The following is a 25,355-nucleotide window of genomic DNA, read 5'->3' as shown; positions in this document are numbered from 1 at the left end:
TTTAATTATATTTAGAAACAAATAATATAAGTACGTGTGCATCATATTTGTAAGTTGTTGATGACATTCACTTAAACGTACCAAATGAACTTAATGATTTTTTTCAAGGGTTAAAAGTAGTTCCGGCGGCGCGGATGTATATGTACCTTCCACAAGCTTGCGCAGCCGCTGATATCGTTTTTTCCAGCCGGCTTCTTCCGAAGCCATTTTTTTATTGGTTGTGAAAGAGGACGGTTGGGGAACAATATATATTTTGCACCTTTAATCATCTTTATTCTTGCTTTTTCGTGTTTGTTTAAGTTTAAGTAATGCCTGGATATGCAGACAGAGATCGTGGGAGAGATAGGGGGTGAGTTTGGCTAATTTTATTTTATTTTTTTATTCTATGAGGCGCTGCAGACCCCTAACGGTCACCACGTTAACTAACACGGGGATGATTCTTAAAAATGACAATTAACTCAGCGATAGTTTTACTGTAAACTCAATAAAAACCGAAATATACCTGACAATACAGAGGAAATGTAGTTAATATTGTTAATGTAATAGTTCTAACATTTGTTGAGATAGCTAATCTACGCTAGCGTTAGTGGTGGAGTGTGGGATATTTGTGAGGGGTGTTAATACAGTCTTACCGATAGTGTTTTCCAGTTTTAATAATTTAAGCATCTACTAATGTGTCTTGACATCTGGGTTAAGACTAAATTATGACGTTTAGCTGGTGGTTTACTGTCTACCAAGGTATCTTGAGTCACCATGCGGCTGAAATAAAAGATGGACGAGGATTCAAAATGCCGGCCGGCCTGCTTTTGTTCCTCTCCTGCAGCTCAGAGCTAAAATGGCAGCAGATGTGCTGGATGTTTTTTGGACGTGGCTGCTGCTGAAATGTGGCGCAGGAGGGGTTTAACAGGCGAGAAAATGCGCTACGACCTGCAGTAAACCTCACACGTCCTTTAAACTGGCCAGTTAATAAATGGATGAGCTTGAACAAAATGTTTTTTGTCTCATGCTTCCTGTTTATTCCAAAGTGTTTATAATCTCAGATGCCTGTAATGGCTTTCCGGTTCACTAATGCCCTACAGTTCCTGCTTAAGATGCCACTTTGGTCTTTTTCTGTGTAAGAATGACACAGACGCCCTGGGGAAAACGTGTGTGATTGATTATTTCCCTAATTGTCACTTACAGAACGATAATGCAAAAGGGCAGATTAATGGTAGTTAAGCAGTTTTATATTATACAGTGTTACAGTAGCAACCTCATTTAGTATTTTATTAGGTTATAACTAACTACAAGTTTGGGCACTCGTGTTAAAAAAAGTGTAACTTAGTAACTTAGTGAATAAGTCACTAATATAAGTATCAGAAGAAACTACAACCTCAGTATAAAAATACTTTTCATTTTCCATGTCATCTGTACCTGAGAAAGATTATATATTTTTTCGGATATGTGGATTGCATTATTAATATCATTACATGTTTGATCACTGTCATCTTGCTAAAAAAAAAAAGTCTTGTTTTTTCTAAAAATTTTATAACCTCCCAATATGTATTGCAGAAAAAAATCAGCATTTTGTTTAAGTATGCCATAATTTTTGCACACAGGACAATATCAATCCATTTTTAGTCAGGGATTTATTGAAGGTAATCATCCTTTTCAGTGCAGTCAAGCATTTAGAACTTTGAGACTGAAAAAAATATTTATTTAAATAATAAAAAAAATGACCAATCATAATTTAAAAATATAGAGAATTAAGTAGCTCAAAGTATGACTAAGATTATTATGATAGTAAATGCTATAAATACAATAAAAAGATAAAACAATAAAAGAACGAAATAAATAAAAAGGTAAAAGAAAACAGCTAAACCAGTTAAAGGCTGTCTGAAGGTGGTTAGAAATTAAAAGTTTAAAATGATTTAGTGACACCAGTTGAATTTAAGTTTCCTGTAGTGAATTCCAGCTTGTGGTGCACTGAACCTACAAGCAGAATTTTGACAGTTTATGAAGAACTCAGTAATTCTGTCATTAGAGTGGGTCTGGTAATTGTTGTTTATATATAATGGATGAGATATAAGAATGCATAGTGTGCTCAAATTGCTAACCATAAACTAGACAACTTCGAAAAGACTCTAAAAATACTTTTAATAGACTAAAATCTGACCGTCTCTCACATCTAAAAACAAGTCACCGACTAAGATTTTGCAAAGACTGGGGGACACTATTTGCAAGACTGCAACTAGATTCTTTCTGAGATTGTTTTCATATTTCTGGTGTAGTTTAACAGGAAAAGAAGCTGTTTAACAATGAAGCAGAAACAGAAGCACATTTTGGCCACAGCTGCCTTTGTGTGTGCAGTAATTTGTTCAGAAAAAAAACAACCAAAACGAAAGACAAGATGCCACAGAATGTGGACATGACCCTGGTTGAGGGAATGGAAACTTTCCTGTGCTTGCCTTGTGTCTTCATGTAGCTCTCCTATTGGTTGTTGACATTGTTCTTGTCACTATTTGCGTGAGTCAAGTTTCAAGATTTAATAATACTTAATAATATTAAACATGGTTGATTTTATTTGAATGGCAGGCCGAGAAAAAGACTGATTTAAACCTTCAATCCTAACCACCTTGCACTAACACACATGCAGAATTGTCTATGTAAAGAATATGACCTAGAGACTATATAGAAAATGTATATCAAGCTATTTTGTAGTTTTGACCATACGATACAATTCTGATACGGATGTGAACCATATACAAGCCACCACCCTTGGTGTAAGAAGCACTAAAAGAGCTGAGTGATGTGGCAAAAATATTATCAACATTTTGAACACATTTTCACAATATACTGTATTTATCATGTTTTGACACACACAAAATGCACCAGCAGTGGCAGATGTGCTATTCTATTATTCAATTCTCTTTCATTTATAATACATTGTTTCTTATTCAATTTTTGCTTAGCATTTAATTTAAACAGGATTTTTTTACACTCTGTAAAAAAATGTTGATATAAAGTGCAGTTGGTCTGTGTTTAAGCGTTGGTGATATCCTCAATATGCTAATCGTCAATTCAATAGGTTGAGTTCATGCTAGCATGTCTTGAAATATCATATTTCTAACACAATTTGAAAGTCAAAATACAGAATCTTTTAAAGTGGAAAAACAATTTTGGCTACTAAAAGTTCAGACTGGTTGAAAGTTAATATTATTTCTGTTTTTCTACAGCTATGGCAGTAGTGGTCCCAGGTTTGGCTCGGGTCGTAGCGGCCCTCCTACTAGTAAATTTGGCAACCCTGGCGAGAGGCTTCGCAAGAGACACTGGAATCTGGATGAGCTTCCCAAATTTGAAAAAAACTTCTACAAGGAGCACCCTGATATCACCAGAAGGTCCATGGTACGTGCTAGTTCTGATCGTTTGCTTATCTGAAATATGTTTTGATGAATTAATAAGCATTTATATTCTCATCCCATCAATAATTGTTTCTTCTTCTAAAACAGCAAGAGGTTGAACAGTACCGGAGAGCCAAAGAAGTTACAGTGAAGGGAAGAGATTGCCCAAAGCCTGTCATGAAGTTCAATGAAGCCACCTTCCCCAGTACGTAGATGCACTTTGTAATGTCTGTTTAAGTGGTCTATTAGAGTATTCAAGATTTTTTACATGGATCTTTATCACTTTGCAGATTATGTGATGGAGGTCATCAACAAACAGGCATGGTCTGAGCCCACCCCTATTCAAGCACAGGGCTGGCCACTTGCCCTCAGTGGAAAAGACATGGTCGGCATCGCCCAGACCGGCTCTGGGAAAACTCTGGCAGTGAGTTGTTGGGAGTCTGGGAACTTCAGTGCTGTTGTCTGGTCTTTGTCTCATCACCCATGCATAAGTGAACCATTTAAGTGTTAAATAGTGTTTGTTTTTTTGTTTTTTTCTTTCGTTTTTGCAGTACCTGTTGCCGGCCATTGTGCATATTAACCACCAGCCTTTCCTTGAGCATGGAGATGGGCCCATTGTAAGTTTAACTGCATTTCTACATTTCTCTTAAGGCTGGTTGTGGTCATTTGAATATAATATTTATAATCAGATATTTAATTAAGGGACTTTTTAATCAAAGGAAATTGCAAACATAATACTTAGAGGAAAAAGAAAAATCATGCCTGTATTTTTCAGTCTGTAGTACATGTTGTTGGCTGGTTGAATTGACCTCTCTACCTCTCCTGCAGTGTCTAGTGCTGGCACCTACCCGTGAGCTAGCTCAGCAAGTTCAGCAGGTTGCAGCAGAATACGGAAGAGCCTCACGCTTGAAGTCAACCTGCATATATGGAGGGGCCCCCAAAGGACCACAGATCAGGGATCTTGAAAGAGGTGATGCAGATTTTTTAGTTTAAAATCTACACTATTTACAATTTCTGTAACTAAGGGTAGTCCAGATTGTTTCTGTTCTGGAATTCTGTTTATTATTTTGCACAGGTTTAAATGTAGATATTTGTATGTTAATGTTTTCTTAGGGAAACTGTTACTGATTTCCTGGGTTCTTTTTTCCTGGACAGGTGTGGAGATCTGCATTGCCACACCTGGTCGTCTGATTGATTTTCTAGAGGCAGGAAAGACCAATCTGCGCCGCTGCACCTACTTGGTGCTGGATGAAGCTGACCGCATGCTGGACATGGGCTTTGAGCCGCAGATCCGCAAAATTGTAGATCAGATCCGAGTAAGTTTAGTGGGTGTGTTCAAGAACACCTAAAAAAAGGTCCTGTGTTTAACTTACAAAACATTTTTGTGTTTCTGTTGTCTTAACCCTGAACACCTGTTGTTCTTTAATCTGCTCTTTTTGTTTTGCAGCCAGACAGGCAGACACTCATGTGGAGTGCTACCTGGCCTAAAGAGGTGCGGCAGCTGGCAGAGGATTTTCTAAAGGAGTATGTCCAGATAAACATCGGAGCTCTGCAGCTCAGCGCCAACCACAACATCCTGCAGATTGTAGATGTCTGCAATGATGGAGAAAAGGATGACAAGTGAGTGAGATTTTGGGGCTTAAACTTTTTCATTTATCAAATGTAAGGAACACTTTGTCTGAATTCTTAAAAACAAATGTATGGTTTGTATGCAGTAACATTCCCCTTTAATAACAGACTGATCCGCTTGCTGGAGGAGATTATGAGCGAGAAGGAGAACAAAACCATCATCTTTGTGGAGACAAAGAGGAGGTGTGATGAGCTCACTCGGAGGATGAGGAGAGATGGGTAAGAACAGATTAATATGAGCCCCTTAAAAAAAAAAAGTTTGTTTATTTAATTCTGTTTACCTATAAACATGTTTGGTACTTAAGTCTTGTGTGTGGTTGCTTTATAGATGGCCTGCCATGGGAATTCATGGAGACAAAAGTCAACAGGAGAGAGATTGGGTTCTGAATGGTAAGAGATGGTACTGGACATGGATAATTTCAGAGATTCTTTAGCGAACTTTCAGCCATCCTTTAATATCTGTTTTCTTTTTATAGAGTTCAAATACGGCAAAGCCTGCATCCTTATCGCTACAGATGTGGCCTCCCGTGGATTAGGTCAGTATTTCCTAAAATGATGTTCCCTTTTTTCCTCTCTCTTGTTTTTTTTCCTTTAAACAAAGCCCCAACAGCAACAAACCAAAGAAAAAAATGTTTACTTTTAAAGAAAGTGAATTTGCTTTCTTTAACTTCTCTATGCATTTTCTGAGTTTTTCTCACCTAAAGGTGGAGTCTTTGTGGCAGGGCCTAGGCATGACAAGCCCCAAGGCCGGCAGAGGGGGAAGGAGGAGTGGAAGTGCGCGACTGGTGGCCACCCAGTCGCTTAGAGAGGTGAAATTTAAAAAATGTCCGAGCTCAGCTCTGTGTGCCAGTAACCTTCACAATAAGGCAGTGTGGCTAAGCCTTTGCTCTGATACCGGGACATAACGATACACGTCTGTTCTCTGTCCATGGATTACATTACAAATGCACCTTGTACACTTTTGGGTAACGCAGTTCATCCAGCCTTATTTCTCTAAATGTCTCTATATACCAGCGGAATCTAGGCTTATTTACAGGTTTTACTGTTTTTGTTTTTGTGTTTTTATTTTTGTTTTTTTGCCTTGCATGCATTTTGTAAGAGCACTGTATGGCAAATTGTCGCTTGATTGAAATTTGGAAAAACACTTTACTTTCTGAGCTTGTCGAAGCATGGGAGTTTTGCAAGCAATGATTCACAAACCAAAAAAAAGCTATCCAATTTTTCATTTTTGTTTTCTTACTCAAAGTGGTGGTGTTCATGAAATGGAGAGAGCAGTTTTTCTACGTTTATTTTTCCTGTACCAAAAAATTGGTGAGAACTGGCACATGTGTAAAGGGGCTCTGGGACACGTGTAGACAGCGGAGCAGAAAGTTCAAATCTAAAAAAAAAAAAAAAAAAAAAAAAAAAATTCTCAAAAAAAAAAAAGAGAACAAAACATCAACCAAAATCCAATTCCACGATTGAAGTTCCTCCCTCGCCTGCATTTTTTTTAAAGTCATGTCGAGACCTGCCAACGAGAGACATTTTCTCAAGTGAACACTGGCTTCTGGGAAGATCTTGCCTAGACGAGGCTGTGATGAGGCTCAAAGTAGCTCAAACAGAGGGGGAAGGATCCAACTAAGCGACAACTGGTGGTTTTTCCCCCCTTATATTTTTGTACCTTTGGCTCTTTTGGGTGCCCTCACGTTACCCACGGTCTGTTTGGTCTGGGCAAGACAGCAGTGTGGCCTTTATTAGCCAGCTTCTTATGAGTGTGCTGAAGGAAAAACAGAAGGACCTGTAGAGCCAAAAAAAAAAAAAAGACTGAACTGAATGGTCCTGTGTCTGTCGGCACATGAGGAGGCAACAGTGCGCATAGTGGCCCTACTGCGTTAGAAGCACCTGGATGTCACTTGACAATTTGTGGGGAGTTGGCTGCATTGGGAAAGGACTAGTGAATGCATACTCCTTAATGGTAAGCAGTTTATTCTCCTCGTTTAATAGGCAAAAAAAAAAATAAGGAAAAAAAAGCGGGAGGGGTGGAGGGCGTTTTACGCTCGTTTTGTTTCTTTTTGTTTTTCATTTCGTTTCTGGGTTAAAGCAAATGGAGTGTGCATCCTTTTCTCTCTTCCCATGGTAGTTTTCCCACGGAGCTAGTTAAATATTTTCCTTTTAAAATTGTGCCTTAACACTTCCCTGTTTTTTCCAGCTAAGCTGAGCATCCAGTGATTGTTCCATGTGTCTGCTGTGTGCTAACTTGTCTTTCTTTGGTGTGGCTGTTGTGGTGTGCAAAAAATTTTGCCACATTCCCCCTTTTTTGCCACACTGCAACACTTTACAGATGTGGAGGATGTGAAATTTGTCATCAATTATGACTACCCTAACTCCTCTGAGGATTATATCCACCGAATCGGGCGTACGGCCCGCAGTCAGAAAACTGGCACGGCCTACACCTTCTTTACGCCGAACAACATGAAACAGGCCAACGACCTCATCTCTGTCCTCCGTGAGGCCAACCAGGCCATCAACCCCAAACTGCTGCAAATGGCCGAGGACCGAGGAGGTAAGAATTTAGAAAAAGAAATGTTAGGTGTGTGTGTGTGCGCGCATATATAACCATATATATTTTTGACATTCACTTAGAACATTTTTAACCTTTCTTTTCATTGTTACAAAAATATTCATGAAATTATGAATCATTTGCCAAATTCCATAAAACATTCTTTGTTGTAACTTTTGGTGGATGTTTAGTTTTTGTAGTGTCTTTTCGCAAATAAATCAAAATTCCTGATCAATTTCACCAGCAACCTAAATTATTCAAGCATGTGGACAGTGCAGTAGTTTAAATGGTTAAAACTCTTGTACCTTGTAACTAGTTAGTACAGGTAAATTGATCACCCTTCTCTATGTTCTTTTGTGTCCTACAGGTCGTTCTAGAGGTGGTCGGGGAGGCTACAAGGATGACCGTCGGGACCGGTATTCCAGTGGGGGTAGGAGAGATTTCGGTAGCTATAGGGATAGAGATTCTGACAGGGGTTACAATAGCGGACCAAAGGTGCAGAACGGTGGTTACAATGGGGGCAACAGCTACAATAAAGGTAGTGGTAGCAACAATAGCTACAGCAGTAATGGATACGGCAATGGACAGGCCAACTACGGCAACGGGGGAAATCCTCCAAGCGCCTTCGGGAGTCAGAATTTCCAGAACCAACCATTCCAGGGGAACCAAGCTCCGGCCCAGAATGGAATGAATCACCCTCCTTTCCCCTTTAACCCGCCTCAGCCCCCACAACCTCACCAACAACCCCCCCAGCCTATGGTGCCCTACCCCATGGCCCCTGCCTTTCCCCAGTAGACTAGAGTCAGACTGCACACACTGATACTGAAGTAACTTGTCTTGTTTAAGATGATTTATTAATATTATTATACATTATCCTTTGTACTGTTTATTTTGCTTACAGGCTGGTGATTTGTTTTAGTTTACTCAGCCGATTACAAATGAGTCCATGTGATCTTGAAGCAGCTGATTAACAGCTGTATATCCTTTATCATAAATATTATTTTTTTCCTTTTTTCTGTTTTGTTACATTCCTAAGTAATTTATTTTTACTAGGTAATGCACATTTTTGGTTTACTGTGTATTCAAAGTGGTATGTTCTAGAAACCTGAAAGGAGGACCACGCATGGACCCTCAAAATAAAGGAGGAATAAAAAGCACCTGTGTTTTGATTCATTTGGGTCTGTGGGCAATATGTTTTAATTTTATATATTTATACATGCATGCATACATACAGAATGCTTCAAAACGTACTGTCAATAAGTGAGGTTGCACAATAAATAATTTAGGGTGGAACAAAATAATATATTTTTAAAAAATTATGAAGCACTATCATTAAAAGGAATGAAGGTCATTTTATTTTATAGAAATCTAGTATATAAATGTATTAATTGTATAGGTCTTAATAGGAAAAAATCATTCAGGCATATGCTGTTCCATATTAATAATGGGGAAAAAATATACAATAACTTATGTAATAAAAATAAAATGTATGGAAATATTTGTACTATAAAGATAAGATTTAAAGAATAAATATGTTTAAATAAATAATAATTTCATATGCATGTTGAAAAAGTTTCAATTGAAGACTAAAGACACAACAACAAAAGAAAATAAACAGTGTTTATTAGAAATAATTATGTAGCTCTGTGGCATTACCTTTTGTACCAAAATAAAATTCATATAAAGTTCTATTCACTTAGCAACAAACACTGCAATTAAAATACATATGGATTTAGGTCTATGGTATTATCCTGATGACAAATATAAAATTCTAATAAAAAAGTTTTGTTTCTTGCCCAAACATTTAAATTAAACAAATAAAAAACAGCAACAAATTCTGTTAATTATAAATGTTTATGTAGATCTATGATATCTTAAAAAAAATGCTATAAACAGATCTGTTATTATCCTTGTGACTGAAATAAGATAAATGTGCTTATTCAGACCAATACAACACAAATCAAATGAAAGAATAAGAGGCATTGAATGTTTATTATAGTGTTTCATGTACATCTATGTTGTTTCTATGTTGACCAAAAAAAATGAAAACGAAATGCTATACATAAAAACAGCAACAAACACTGTTTGTTTATAAAAAAAAAAAGTATGTATTTAGATCTACGGTTTTATCTTTTAACCAAAATAAATAGTTTTATTATTTTATTTTTTTCATTTAGATCTATGGCATTATCCTTTTGAACTAAATTATATAAATACAAAATATAGCAATGCTGTGTGGTGTTAACCTTCTGACCAAAAGCTTTAATACTAAGAAAAACCCACATTACGTCACACAATAAAGTGGGAAAAAGTGCTAGTAAAAACGTCTTCAAACATCCCGTCCAGCAATAAATGGCTAAATAAATAAAAGAAGTGCTATGTACAATTTTGCATAGATGCTACCTAGTTAATGCTAATTTGTGTACAAAAAAATTATGCGCGTGTTTTCTGTAAAGGAGCCACAGAGGCATTTTTTTTATTGTGTATTTTCTTGGTCTTTTTGGATTGATTTTTTTTTTTGTTAGACTTGAAGAGGAGGTTAGGTAAGGAAATTTCGCTCAAAATCTAATTTGTATATTTTTTAAATTTGATAAAAAAAATACTTATAGAATTATTCCAAACTTTTGTTTATTCAGACCTAAATAACTATTCACTTACTGACAAATTAAAAATAAAATAAATCATAAATGCTTCGATATTTAGATTTGTTTGCTATTTTATTTGAATCCCGTTTTTCTTTTTTCTGTTTGTTTTGTTTGTTTATTTATGCTTTTGTTTTGATGTGCTTGAGAAGTAGGCTGTACATAATGTGTATTTAACCTATTATTGTGTCTATTTTAGACTGCTGGAAAGTATTGTATACAAAATAAATAAAATAAATTGACTAAATAAATAAATATTCAAGAGACTTTTCCGGAAGTGGAGTAGTACTTCCGCCATAGCTGCGTTTACGTGCGTGAAAACAGCTAGCGGGTGTGGAGTCTCTCCATTAGAGGATTGTTACACATAACTAAATTTAAATGTGTAAATAGAAAATAAAGAGATACTTTATCAGTATTCTAAGCTGCCTGGTTCACATGCAGAGGCCTGAAAGATGTTCACATACTGCATGAGAAGACGGCTGTGTCTCCTCCTCACCCGAGAGAAATCCGCCCCTGCTGCACTGACCCACCAAAGTAGATACGAGTCCACAACCCCTGTGCTGGATGTCCAGCACTACATCAGCCAGGATCAAACAGGAAACAGATCCGCCTATGGTCCTCTGGGCACGGAGCTGAAGAGGAATATCCTGCGGCAGTGGTGGGCTTCAGTGGTGGAGTCCAAATCAGAGGTATTCTCTGTTAGCACACCGCACTGTTCCACAGGTGGAGGCGCTGCCAAGCTGGTGGACAGAGGAACTTTAGATGAGCTGAGAGATCTTCCAGAAGGGCAGCTGAAGGAAAGACTGTCCAGACTGCTTTACCACAGCCACGATTTAAGAAGTAGTCTCCTCCAAGGTGGGTATATCTGAGCTCAGGGTATATATATATATATATATATATATATATATATATATATATATATATATATATATATATATATATATATATATGCATGTATGGGCTTTTATATAGGTCTGTGACTTACTGTACTTTTAGGAGTACAAATAATATAAAACACTAAGGTTTTAAATGGGTTTACTTTGTCCCCCAGGATTACACAATAAATTAGGTAATCAAACTTGATAAGCAGAAAAACAGTTAAACAAAGGTATGAACCGGTATACCCTCCAGCACTACCCCAAATTAACATAAAGTCAGTGGTCAGTGAGTGTGTCTAGTTGTAATAAACTCTTTATAACATAAGAATAAACCAAAATAAACATAGCCAGTGCTCAGTGAGTGTGTCTACCTGTAATAAACTAGTAATAGAATAAACACAAATTCAGTGGTCAGTTTGTGTGTGTGTATTAGAATAAACCCAAAGTTGAAAATAAACAAGTGAGTGGGTCAATCTTTAAAACTGTATCGGTTGGTTTCCCGGATTAATTTTTTTATTACTCTTTCTGAACTGTAGGTGCCTTACTACAGTACATCCCCTCTCTGATGCTGATGAATAGGAAGCTGCCTTTTGGACTGGCTGAGACAGGCTTCTGCTACCGACCTGAAACTGCGAGCCCAAATACAATCGGTTGGTGAGGCCTCAGAATTTCACCATGATTCTTTTTTTCACTTTATGTTAAACTTTATGTTATTACAAAATGAAAATCTTTGGATGAAACCAAACAAAATGAAACATTTGTCCGAAGGCTGACTACTGATATCGTTTTTTTGTTTTTGCCAGGTTTTCATTTTACCACCTTTCTCACTATTGCATAAATACAAAAGCCTAAATATATTGCTTTGCTTAAAAAAGCAGTGAAAGTGATTTGTTTTGGTCTATCCCTAGTTCTTCTTCTTATTATTATTATTATTATTATTATTAAATTATTGGACTTTTTGTTTTGTGGTGCAGCGGTTCCTCTGAGGTGACAGAAGCGTCTTTGGTGTGGTTCTGCTCCCCACGGACTTCCTCTCAGTGGCTGGACTACTGGGCGCGTCAGAGACTGCAGTGGTGGAGAAAGGTGAACACACATTTAATCTCTATAGTGAAGGGCAATATCTGCAAGCTGCTTAAATAAAAGGCTTTTCACATAGCCTTCAATATTCACGCACAAAATCTGTACAATTTGAATGATTCTAAAGTAATTCTAAATTAATAATATAATAAAGTAATATCTGATGCCCTGTGGCAGTCTGTGCTTCCAGATAAAACACCCAGTAAATCAAAATATAAAAAAAAAAATTATAAATCACTGGGATAGTACATGTTTAGTATTCCAGGTTTGGATGTTTCCAGAACAGTAATCAAACCCATTACCCTGCTGCTGCAGTTTGCTTCAGGTCCATCTGAATTCAGTGTCTGTGATGTGCTGAGTGAGGAACTGCGAGATGGGGTATCCCGTGGAGTGAAGGTTCTCTATCAGTTCCCTTCTGGTCCTGAAACCTTAGAAACTCTTTGGAGTCTCGGAGATGCAGAGCTCCTTAAATCCCACCAGGGCAGCCAAGCTGAACTACAGGTACTTGCTTACACTGTTGGAAGTGGCGAGTTTTCATGTTTTCAGAGTATTTCAGAGTATTTTCAGAGAATTTCAGACTTGCCTTTACCCATAAAAAGTTTTTTAAGGAGTTCTTTGGGATATTCAATAAAATAACAACTTCAAAGTTATTTTTTTGCAGTTTTATTTTAAGTATTTTGTAATCAGTTAATAAATGGAATACTGCCGTTTTGCTTTGTCCCATTTTTATCAGTGCAAGGACGGAAGGAAACAAGTTGTGCCTCATGTTCTCTCGATTAGTGCGGATATGGACAGAGGGGTTCTGGCCTACCTATTTAACTCCTTACAGATTGTCCAAAAAGTGGACAGCAAGCAGAGGCTTCATCAGAGAAAGGTAAGCTAATGTCTTTACTAAATTCTGAAAAAGATACTAAATCAAATAGCTGGGTTGTTGCAGAACTTATATTTAAGCGAAAACTGTGGGTCTTTAAACCGTCTGTTATGTACAACAAGCTGCAGTGACCTCATTTGTAAAGGTCTCTGTTAGAATCTATTGTGTTTTTATTACTTCTTTCCTTGTTTACTGTATTTTACCAAAACTAACCAAGTCCCACATCCCTCCTTTTTCCTTCAGGTGCTGAAACTGCATCCAACATTAGCTCCTGTTAAAGTAGCTCTGGACATGGGCAGAGGGTCCACCTCAGAACTTAGACAGGTAGCCTTCAATTAGTTTTTATTGATTTTAGATTTGCATGTTTGTCAAAGTCATACCACCAAAGTCATGAATTATGAATATCACTGATTCTAATAAAATTAAATAATAAATAACAATGGAACATTTAAATATCTAGCAACTGTGGTATCAAACAAAACAAAAGTAAAAAAAAAATGGCATCCAATCTGTTCTGAGCTGATGTTTTTTTTTTCTCTCTCTCTTTTAAATCAGCAAAACTATATTAGTCATACAATGTTTTTTTCCACCACGGCAGCATTGCTTGACATGTAAATCATTAAATGAATAAAACAAAAATGCTGTGTTTGCTATAAATGTTACAGTAATATGGATTTTGCCTACTGACTCAAAGCTTACTTATAATACTTGATTTTCACAGTGTGATTTTATTTGGGTTTTAAGGTTTGTGAAGGTTTGCTTCAGGATCTTCTGGAAGCGGGAATCTCTGCGTGGCCTGGATATACAGATACCACGCAGTCCTCCCTGGACAGTCTGCACACCAAGTAAGAATGACTCATTCACTTTGTGCTACATTTACATATTTTCTATGTAAGTTTATATTACATATAAACTGACCACCTATATCTGATGCCCGATGCCCTGTTTAGATACGATGAAATGGGTGTGCTTTTCACCGTGATGATTAGCGAAAGTACTCTGGAGAATGGACTCCTGCTGGTCCGGAACCGTGACACCACCATCAGAGAAACCATGCATATCTCTGAGATCAGACAGTTCCTCCTCAAATACATATCTGCTGCAGAGAACATCTGATCTACTCACAGAACTGTGGAAATTGTGGAAAGGAAGGTGCTGACCCAGAATCTGTGTTAATGCTCTGATAAAGTTTGTGTGCTGTGTGAGTCTACTGTTGTCAGGAGTGAATGTGTATTTTCTGCAGTGTTCTTTTGTCAGCTTTTGCTAAACTGAAGTTTGCTGTAAAATACCCTGGACAAAAGTTATGGATACATTTTATATGCAAATAAAAACAGTAGATATGTTCTTGTAGTACACATGTGCTTCATGTTCACCATTAAAGAATGATGTGAATGTTGAAGATAAACCGCAAATTTATGAAATACATGTACACAACATAAAAATTTGTACAGTTTTTTTTTATCAATCTAAAAGTTTTCATTAGTGGTTTGCTGAGAGTGTGGATCCACCCTTAAAATTGTTAAATACCATGTTTAGTTTACTTTACAGGTAAAAGCCTGTGAAAAATCTGAATTGATTCCTTGCTGTATATACTGTTTAATTTGGAAGGCAGTTTAGTAAAGTACCCTCTGGTGGTTATTTTTGCTGCTAATTTTATCATATGTCTGCTTTAAGTAAATGTATATTTTTCTCAAAAGATAAATACATTTTATATGAAATTGCAATTTCTACATGTCCCCCAGTTTTTCAACCCCGCCACACCATTCAATTTTCCCTCTAATAAAGAGTAAGATAAAACACTTTTTTAATAAAGAAAGTTTGTCTCTGAAAAAATATTAAAAAGTATTGTTGAACATTAAGGTTGGACTGGGAAATCAATTCAGCCTTGGACATTTTTTCTGTTTGCCCACCACAATCACAGCAACTCCAAAGTGAAAATACCCAGCTACCCCATCCCCTCCTGTATATTACTGAGCAGAGTTTCCCAAGTCTCCCAGAAGTCACGGGAGTCTACCTCATATCTATAACGGCTCCCTGATACCCCCAAGTCAGATAAAATCTCTCGGAATCTCGTACGCAGGTAACAGACTTTTTCCCCAATCACGTGTGTGAAAGAGAGGGAGAGAAGGGTGCTCCCCTTGTGCATGCAAAACAGAGGGTTCTGATTGGCCTGTTTTTAACAAAGAGTCTGTGAGTCAGCTTTTTTTTTAGTGTGGGCGGGAAGAGTTTATGACTCAATGACCCTCCCCTCCCCTTTATAAGGTGATCATGAACTGTCTGTGACATTTAGTAGGAATTGTAGTTGAATCTGGTAACAGCTTAAATCAATTCCTCCCTCAGCTGCATTCTTTATTATGTGTTTTAATATAGGTAACACACACACAAACATATCTTTTTGTAACATTAATTAGCTGCTACACACAAGCAGTGGCGATGCGCACTCAGAAAAAAAGGAAAACAAAAATCACCAGAGGAGACTCACACACAATAAATAATATTTAACAAAAAATAATTAACACAAAAATAACACAAAAAAAAATGCACTCCTACAGGGGGAGCATCATCGAGGGGGAGAGAGACAGGTGATCACACAAGGGAAGAGCTGAAGCGGACACTCCCCACCAAGGCATCACCTCTCCACGTCTGACGGCGGGGAAAGTGGAACCTTACCTGTAGAACCTTCACACTATAAATACAAACGGGATTTAAACCACTGAGGAATTTTCAGGGAATCCAAACGAGGAGTTATAGCCCACCACTGACAGGAACTCATTACTGGAAATGGAGCAGGAGAAACTCACAGCACCAGAACTCAATTGATGAACTTACAAGCAGAACGCATACTTGTGGTAATTCCTGGAACCAAGAGCGCGCGTCGTGCGTAAAAACGCAGTCCGTGCGTAAAAGCGTGCGCCGTGCGTAAAAGCGCATTCCGTGCGTAAAAGCGCGAGTCACGCGTAAAAGCGCATTCCGTGCGTAAAAACGCGAGCCATGCGTAAAAGCGCATTCCGTGCGTAAAAGTGCATTCCTTGCGTAAAAGCGCATTCCGTGCGTAAAAGTGCATTCCTTGCGTAAAACTATTCCGTGCCTATTTAAACGCCTGCAGAGAACAAACACATGATTACTTCTTCTGTGGAGGAGGGCGGATTTGTCGTTTCTCAGCTGCAGGTAATTAATAAGGAGTTCTCAGCCAGAGTTCCCAGGTTTGCGGTTTTACTGCTAAATTGGGGTTGTCTAAAAATATTGAGAAAATTCTAAGGTCTTGAGGTGTGTTTGTGGGCTTCTTTCAAATGTACCTAAGAAGCAGTACTACTAATGATAATACCCTTAAAAACAATATACATGAGAAACAATTACCAACTAAGATTACGTGTCTGAAGGGTGGGTTTAAACATCCTTAGGGCTGAATATTTATGCTGGATCTGGCTACCCAGTCCTGCATATAGTATTATTGTTTTTAAGGAATATTAACTTATTTGCTTTGCATTATTTCATGTCTCAAATGTCTCAAGTAAATGGTCTAAATTAAAATATTTGGAATTTGGGACAGATATTAGTACTGTGGCGGCTCTGGGTTGTGTGTGTGTGGCTGCCTGCAGGCATGTTTCTGTTCTCCTGTGTGCGAGGATGACAAGGGTGGGGCATCTCCCTTGGGAGGGGTTATGCAGAGAGGGTGGGCACCACTCTGGATCTGCCATCTGGGAGACACACAGCTGGGTTGGTGGCCTTTGGGCTGTTTGAGCTCTGTGGGTAATGGTTTCAGCTCTCCTAGTCTTGTTAAAGACTGTAAGTGAGTGGCAAGCCGGTTCAATAAAGGAGCTGTTGAGCATTCAGCATGAGTCTCACGGGGCTTCCTTCCTCTTCCACGCCACAGTACTTTATAAAATAAAATATAAAAACATTTTACCCAAACGTATACCTATAAATAGTAAAATCAGAGAAACTGCACTGTCTAAAGTGGTCTGTTATTTTTTTCTCTTAATTTTCAGTATAGTAGTGCAAATCACTGGATCAACTTGCAGCACCTCTGAACAACGAGTGGGTTTGGGAAAATGAATGAGAGAGTGTTGGTTCCATCTACAGGCCAGTGTGGGTATTTACCTGATTTTCCCCTTTACATCTTCCCGAGATAATTATTTTGAGAAATAAAATCTCAGGTGACCGCCTTTTTAAATCTCCAAGTGTACCTTTGGGGATCTCCAAGTGTCCCTTTTTAAATCTCCAAGTGTACTTTTGGGCATCTCCAAGTGTCCTTTTGGGTATCTGCAAGTGTCCCTTTTTAAATCTCCAAGTGTCCTTTTGGGGATCACCAAGTGTCCTTTTTTAAATTTCCAAGTGTCCTTTTGGGTATCTCCTAGTGTCCTTTGGGGTTTTTCCTTATGTCCTTTTGGGCATCTCCAAGTGTCCCTTTTTAAATCTCCAAGTGTCCTTTTGGGGATCGCCAAGTGTCCTTTGGGGTATCTCCAAGTGTCATTTTGGGCATCTCCAACTGTCCCTTTTTAATTCTCCAAGTGTCCTTTTGGGTATCTCCAAGTGTCCTTTGGGGTATCTCCAAGTGTCCTTTTGGGCATCTCCAAGTGTCCCTTTTTAATTCTCCAAGTGTTCTTTTGGGTATCTCCAAGTGTCCTTTTGGCATCTCCAAGTGTCCTTTTGGGCATCTCCAACTGTCCCTTTTTAATTCTCCAAGTGTTCTTTTGGGTATCTCCAAGTGTCCTTTTGGGTATCTGCAAGTGTTCTTTGGGGCATCTCCAAGTGTCCTTTTGGGTATCTCCAAGTGTTCTTTTGGGTATCTCCAAGTGTACCTTTGGGGATCTGCAAGTGTCCCTTTTTAAATCTCCAAGTGTACCTTTGGGCATCTTCAAGTGTCCTTTTGGGTGGTCCAAGTGTCTTTTTGGGTATTCAAGTGTCCTTTTGGGCATCTCCAAGGGTTGGAGCACGCTGTGAACAGTGCTGACTGCAGGCGAGAGGAGTCCCCGCTACACAGCACACAAACACACCAAGCTAGACTTCACCACATCAGCAGCCTGTCACCAGCTCACAACTACTGTTCAGAAACAAAAAACAAAAACAAGGATTAATCAAACAAACAGCTACATTAACATACGTAAATGAAATACAAACCAGCAGCAGGAGTAAATAACCCCCATTTACTGACCATAACACAGGTTTTCACTCCCGCAACAGTTCGTAACCAAGTCAGGACCGGGAAATATATGAAAACCAACACGACAGACAGACAGCATGCGCTGAGTCACGTGCCTTCAGTGGCGATGCGCGCTCAGAAAAAAGGAAAACACAAATCACCAGAGGCAGCTCACACACAAGAAATAATATATTAACAAAAAATAATTAACACAAAAATAACAAAGAAAAACCCCACAAAAATGCACTCGTACAGGGGGAGGAGCATCATCGAGGGGGAGAGAGACATGTGATCACACAAGGGAAGAGCTGAAGCGGACACTCCCCACCAAGGCTTCACCTCTCCACGTCTGACGGCGGGGAAGGTCGCAACACCTGTAGAACCTTCACACTATAAATACAAACTGGATTTAAACCACTGAGGAATTTTCAGGGAATCCAAATGAGGAGTTATAACCATAGGCGTAGGAACCGGGGGGGATGGGTGGGACATGTCCCACCCAATATTAGAAACAGGTGTATTTGTCCCCCCCAAAAATGATATCAGTTCGCTCAGGTCAGCTGTACTATTAATGAGGAGACAGACCGGACCAATCACGAAGCCGGTTCAGGTATTAAGTCACGCCTCTCAGTAGAAACAGCCAATCAGCTTGCTGGTTTTGCGGCGCGCGGAGCAGAGGCAGTTTGCTGTTGGGGAAGCCCCGCCCCCTCGCTGTGAGATTTAGCAGCGGGATCGGGACGCAGCAGCTTCAGCTGATTTTAAAACAGATATGGATATACGGAGATTTTTCTAAAAGAAAGGTAACGATAGGCTGACCACTTCAACTGTGATGATATGTTTCTGATAGCTGGTTAAAAATACACGTCTCTGAATCAGCACACAGTTTAAACCCACTGTGATTAATAAACTGCAGCTGTGTTAGTGTGTAAGCTTATCTTTGGAATTAGCTAGATTGGGAGTCAGGGTTAAAGGAAAAAAATAAAATATATATGTAATGTTTCCCTGTACCTGATCAGCTAATCACTTTAATTTTCAAACTGTTTATTCATTTAGGATTACAGGACTTACTGTGAGCTATAATGAACGAAATTGATTTAACTAACTAGTTATCTAGAAGCTGGATGTAGATGATCGCCAGAATTTCGTACAGTACTTTAAGTTGGTAGTTTAAAGCAGTTACTTAACCCCGATCACTGCCCTAAACTAGTGTTTTCCACCTGATCAGCTAATAAACAGTCATTTACTGAGTTTACCTGTTTAAATCCTTTAGCCCCCTATGGAGCCTAAATTAATCATGTATATCCACCAGAGGAAGCTCTAGAATATGCAGAACAGTTTTAATATGCAGTAGAATATATAAGAACTGGGTTGAGAAACACTGCTGTAACGTGACTTCTGTTCATTTGTATTTCACAAGACCACATATCCTGACGTTTATAAAAGTCTCTATGAAACGTAAAGTTACATTCTTTTACATAAAAGGACACCATCTTAAGAAGAGCTCTCAGTAGAAAAAAAATAAAAGTGCAGGAGAAAATGTAAATATACAACAGAATTGACATGCCAATACATAATAATAATAATAATAATAATAATAATAATAATAATAATAACAATAACAATAATAATAATCTGTTATATTATTTTAAATATTAGGTGATAACTCAGACATTGCTTGCATAATTTTTCTAACAACAGTAGCTGTAATGTGGAGTAACATGTTTAGGTTGTAAAATCACCTTATAATAATAATTTACTTTTAATTAAAAGTAATTTCCACAAATGTTGTTCTAGGAAACTATTGGGTGGGCTTGGGTTCATATTGGCAAATGTGTCCCCCCCAATATCAAGCCCGCTCCTACGCCCTTGGTTATAACCCACCACTGACAGGAACTCATTACTGGAAATGGAGCAGGAGAAACTCACAGCACCAGAACTCAATTGATGAACTTACAAGCAGAACGTAAGCCTATCGCACACTTGTGGGAATTCCTGGAACCAAGAGAGCGCGCCGTGCGTAAAAGCGCGTGCCCTGCGTAAAAGCGCAGTCCGTGCGTAAAAGCGCATTCCGTGCGTTAAAGCGCTCGCCGTGCGTAAAAGCGCATTCCGTGCGTAAAACTATTCCGTGCCAATTTAAAAAAGCGCAAAGTGTGAGCTGTGTGTAGAAGCGTGCGCTGTGCGTAAACGCCTGCAGAGAACAAACACATGATTACTTTTTCTGTGGACGGAGGAGGGCGGAGTTGTCGTTTCTCAGCTGCAGGTAATTAATAAGGAGTTCTCAGAGTTCACAGGTTCGCTGTTTTACTGCTAAATTGGGGTTGTTTAAAACTATTGTCGCTAGAGAAAATTCTAAGGTCTTGAGGTGTGTTTTTGGGCTTCTTTCAAATGTACCACAACAGCAGTACTACTAATGATAATACCCTTTAAAACAGTATACATGAGATACAATTACCAACTAAGATTACGTGTCTGAAGGGTGGGTTTAAACATACTTAGGGCTGAATATTTCTGCTGGTTCAGGCTACCGAGTCCTGCATATAGTATTATTGTTTTTTACGAATATGAACTTATTTGCTTTGCATTATTTCATGTCTGTCGTTAGTTTCTCAAATGCCCCCAAAAAAGTCTAAAATAAAATATTTGGAATTTGGGACAAATAGTAGTACTTTCTAGAATAAAAAAACATGGTCATTTTACCCAAACGTATACCTATAAAAAGTAAAATCAAAGAAACTGCTCTCTCTGAAGTGGTCTCTTAATTTTTTCTCTTAATTTTTACATTTACATTTACATTTACGGTATTTAGCAGACGCCCTTACAACAGTGCTTCAAAGTTACTTCAGATATCCAAAGCTAGTTTGTAGACTATGATCAAGAGATACATAGAACTTAATCATGTTAAGAACCCTAGGAACCTTTTTTTTTTTTTTTTTTTTAGTTTACGAACTCTTTAAAAAGATGTGTCTTCAGTCGACGTTTGAAGACGGCGAGTGACTCTGCTGTTCTGACATCCAGTGGAAGTTCATTCCACCACCTTGGTGCCAGCACAGAGAAGAGTCTGGATGTCTGTTTTCTGTGTGTTTTGAGTGATGGAGGTTCGAGTCGAGCCGTACTGGAAGCTCTAAGAGCTCTTGGTGCAGATCTGGCTTTGACCATCGCCATCAAGTATGAAGGTGCTGGTCCGTTTTTTGCCTTGTAGGCCAGCGTCAGGTTTTTGAATCGGATGCGGGCGGCAACAGGAAGCCAGTGGAGGGAACGCAGCAAAGGAGTCACATGACTGAACTTCGGAAGATTGAAGACGAGTCGTGCTGCAGCATTCTGAATTAATTGTAGTGGTTTGGTTGCTCGCAGTGGAAGACCAGCCAGTAGAGAGTTGCAGTAGTCAAGTCTTGAGATGACAAGAGACTGCACAAGCACCTGAGTGGCTTCCTGAGACAGAAACGGTCAAATTCTTCGGATGTTATACAGGAGAAATCTGCATGACCGAGTCAGATTTGCAATATGGATCGAGAATGATAACTGGTCATCCATTACTACACCAAGGCTTCTTGCTTCTGCCGATGGAGTGACCAGTGAGTTCTCGAAAGAGATGGAGAGATTGTTGTGAAGGCTCGTAGTTCCTGGGATGAACAGAAGGTCAGTCTTGCTGGGGTTGAGTTTTAGGTGATGAGAACTCATCCACATCGAGACATCACTGAGACATGCTGAGATGCGGGATGAAACCTGAGTGTCGGAAGGAGGAAAAGAAAGGATTAGTTGAGTGTCATCAGCATAGCAGTGGTATGAGAATCCATGAGAAGATATTTTTTCACCCAGAGAGCGAGTATAGAGTGAGAAAAGAAGAGGACCAAGCACAGAGCCTTGTGGAACCCCAGTGGAGAGTCTGCATGGAGCAGATGTTGCCCCTTGCCAAGTTACCTGGTAGGAACGGTCCTATGCAAACCACTGCCATGCAGAGCCAGTGATTCCAAGACTGGTGAGGATGGAAAGGAGAATGCTGTGGTTGACCGTGTCGAAAGCAGCAGAGAGATCAAGGAGAATCAGAACAGATGACAGGTTGGTAGCTTTTGCTGCATGAAGCTTCTCTGTAACTGCAATGAGGGCAGTTCCAGTAGAATGTGCAGGTTTGAAGCCAGACTGGTTTGGATCCTGAAGATTGTTCTGAGTGAGAAAGAGAGAAAGTTGGTTGTAGACAGCACGCTCAAGGACTTTGGAAAGGAAAGAGTGGAGAGAAACTGGCCTGTTGTTGCCAACATCTAAGCTGTCTAGAGTTGGTTTCTTCAAGATAGGAACCACTCTGGCAGTCTTAAAAGTTGATGGAACATGACCAGATGATAGAGAGGTGTTAATGATGTGAGTGATGAACGGAAGGAGGTCAGGAGCAATTGTCTGAAAGAGGGGAGATGGTAAAGGGTCACGTGGGCAAGTGGTTGGATTGTTAGAACGTAGAAGATGAAGGATTTCATCTGTGGAAAGCAGAGAGAAGTGAGACAGAGAAGTAGAATGTGGAAGATAGAGCTTGGTGGGAAGGGTAGAGGCAGGGGCAAAAGATTGGCAGATATTTGCTACTTTCTCCTCAAAGAAGTTGACAAAATCATCCGGGGAGAGGGTTGTGGGAGGTTGAGGAGTGGGAGGGTTTAGAAGAGATGAGAAGATGGTGAAGAGTTTGCGAGGGTCAGTATAGTAGTGCAAATCACTGGATCAACTTGCAGCATCTCTGAACAACGAGTGGGTTTGGGAAGCTGAATGAGAGAGTGTTGGTTCCATCTACAGGCCAGTGTGGGTATTTACCTGATTTTCCCCTTTACATCATCCCGAGATAATTATTTTGAAAAAAAAAAAAACCTCAGGTGACCCCCCCCCAATAAAAATCATTTTAAAATCAGTAGTTTTCACCAGTGTAACTTTCATCATTTTCTTTCACTCTCTATTTTTTATTTTTAATGTATGTAATGGATTGCTTCATGTGTATTTTTTTTATTACTATATTTCTATTATTTAAGATATATGAAAAAACAATACACTCAATCCTGTACATTTCCAAGTGTCCTTTCTGGTATCTCCAACTGTACCTTAGGGCATCTCCAACTGTCCTTTTGGGCATCTCCAAGTGTCCTTTCGGGCTTCTCCAAGTGTCCCTTTGGGCATATCCAAGCGTCCTTTTAGGCATCTTCAAGTGTCCCTTTGGGGCTCCCCAAATGTTCTTTCGGTTATCTCCAAATGTTCTTTCGGTTATCTCTAAGTGTCCATTTGGGCATCTCCAAGTGTCCTTTCGGGCATCTCCAAGTGTTCTTTTTGGGCATCTCCAAGTGTCGTTTAGGCACCACCAAGTGTTTTTTTGTGTCTTTATACATCCATATCGGTCTTATATATTCAAGAGTAGTGCCACTAATGGAAGCAGTTAGAGTAAGCTTGGATGTAATCAGTACCGGAGAGTAAGATGGATGATGAGCAGCTGATCTGTGGTGGGTGATGGAGAAGAGCTGACTTTAGAAACTTCCATCAGTCTGGCCAGACAGGGGACATGAGATCCTGAGGGTCCAACATCCATCGGTATCGTGTCAGACAGGTGGGCAGTCAGTAACTCGGAAGAAGGCAGAAAGATGGAATTAGTTTTGACTGGATTTATGTAAAACAGAGTGTATAAAATATTATCAGAGTATGTAGCAAACTAATGACTCCGGCAGATCTGAATAAAAACAGCCTAACTAAAGGGAGAGGGACAGAAAAATCAGAATGAGAAGTAATAACCCACCACTAACGGGAGCATTTGAGCGTGGCATGAACCACCGGTCCAAACCGCCTCACAAGCCTCAGTACTGAAATGGAGCAGTAGAAACTCACAGCACCAGAACTCATCAGATGAACTCAAAAAAGGGCAGAACTTCAGCCTACTGCAAACTTGTGGGAATTCCTGTACCCAAGGAGAGCATTCACCCAGCCACGCCAAAGAAAGCTTTACGTTTGAAGGCACATCTGTTAAATTAGAGACTAATGATACTGTCATTTCAAGTTTCAAATAATCAAAAAATAATCATTAATTAATGTTTTGTTGGCCCAGACCTTCGTTTATTTAGCCTAACGAGATGATGCTTCCAGGCTACAAAACAGAATGCCTTACCTGCTACACCTGTGTTAAAGCGCCCGCCGTGCGTAAAAGCACATTCCGTGCGTAAAAGCGCGCGCCGTGCGTAAAAGCGGATTCCGTGCGTAAAAGCGCGTGCCGTGCGTAAAAACGCGTGCCGTGCGTAAAAACGCATTCCGTGCATAAAACCGAGCGCTGTGCGTAAAAGTGCGCGCTGTGCATAAAAGCGTATGCCGTGCGTAAAAACGCATTCCGTGCATTATTAAGAAGTTCTCAGCCAGAGTACCACTATAGCAATAATACAAATGATAATACCCCTAGTATTATCATTAGTATACCCAATTAACAACAAAGATTACGTGTCTGAAGTGTGGGTTTAAACATACTTTTTAAATATTAAATATTTTAGCTGGACCTGGTTACCCAGCCCTGCACATTAGTATTGTTGTTTTTAAACGACTATGAGTTTTTTGACCATTTTTCAAATAAATAGTCTAAATGACAATATTTGGAATTTGGGAGACATGTAGTTCATAGAATAAAACAATGTTCATTGAACGTATACCTATAAACAGTAAAAATAGAGAAACTGTAAAGAGAAATTGTAAAGTTGTCTCTTAATTTCTACACGGAGTCAACTTCCAGCACCTCTGAACAACAAGTGGGTTTTGGAAGATGAATGAAAGAGTATTGGTTCCATCTACAGGCCAGTGTGGGTAATTACCAGATTTTTCCTTTTTTACATTATCCCGAGAGAATTACTGATTTCAGCAGCCTCTACTTGAACTCATCATCCTACATAATATTGTGTCCTCAACACAGAACAGTATCAAATCCTTCAGTTCCGCGTGGCAGATATCATTTAAAGGTTTAAACATCTAGTTATAAACGTTTTAAACGGGCTCTGACTGTTTCTCCAGCATCAACTCACCAGCCAGTCAGCTCACTGTAGCAGAAATGCTAGCGCCTTTACTGCTTAAATTCTGTTCAGTGAAGGATAGCTGAAATATATAGGTATATTTTGTTTACTTTATTGGTAGAGTATATCATTATTCTATCGGAAAGTAAATGAACATCATGAATACGTGGTTGGTTACTGTTTGTAGTTAGC

At 39.1% G+C, this 25,355-nt stretch overlaps 2 protein-coding genes across 2 annotated transcripts; both read left to right on the top strand.

Moving 5' to 3' along the window:
- The first annotated feature begins 170 nt into the window (after nucleotides 1-170).
- Nucleotides 171-8,705, top strand: LOC103046784 (probable ATP-dependent RNA helicase DDX5). The gene is made up of 13 exons (XM_007252133.4): nucleotides 171-349; nucleotides 3,216-3,384; nucleotides 3,489-3,585; nucleotides 3,671-3,804; nucleotides 3,932-3,997; nucleotides 4,209-4,350; nucleotides 4,536-4,696; nucleotides 4,828-5,000; nucleotides 5,118-5,228; nucleotides 5,338-5,399; nucleotides 5,486-5,545; nucleotides 7,330-7,551; nucleotides 7,916-8,705. The coding sequence occupies exons 1-13, from the start codon at nucleotides 309-311 to the stop codon at nucleotides 8,341-8,343; spliced, it is 1,866 nt and encodes a 621-aa protein (XP_007252195.1). The 5' UTR covers nucleotides 171-308; the 3' UTR covers nucleotides 8,344-8,705.
- A 1,765-nt stretch (nucleotides 8,706-10,470) lies between these two features.
- polg2 (polymerase (DNA directed), gamma 2, accessory subunit) lies at nucleotides 10,471-14,458 on the top strand. The gene is made up of 8 exons (XM_007252135.4): nucleotides 10,471-11,045; nucleotides 11,605-11,722; nucleotides 12,043-12,151; nucleotides 12,461-12,646; nucleotides 12,879-13,019; nucleotides 13,260-13,340; nucleotides 13,761-13,861; nucleotides 13,967-14,458. The coding sequence occupies exons 1-8, from the start codon at nucleotides 10,643-10,645 to the stop codon at nucleotides 14,130-14,132; spliced, it is 1,305 nt and encodes a 434-aa protein (XP_007252197.3). The 5' UTR covers nucleotides 10,471-10,642; the 3' UTR covers nucleotides 14,133-14,458.
- The last annotated feature ends 10,897 nt before the right edge of the window (nucleotides 14,459-25,355 follow it).

This window comes from Astyanax mexicanus, chromosome 5 (assembly GCF_023375975.1).
Source record: "Astyanax mexicanus isolate ESR-SI-001 chromosome 5, AstMex3_surface, whole genome shotgun sequence".
NCBI lineage: Eukaryota > Metazoa > Chordata > Actinopteri > Characiformes > Acestrorhamphidae > Astyanax > Astyanax mexicanus.
The sequence above is the reverse complement of the archived record's forward strand: the minus strand, read 5'-3'. Positions and strand labels throughout refer to the sequence as shown.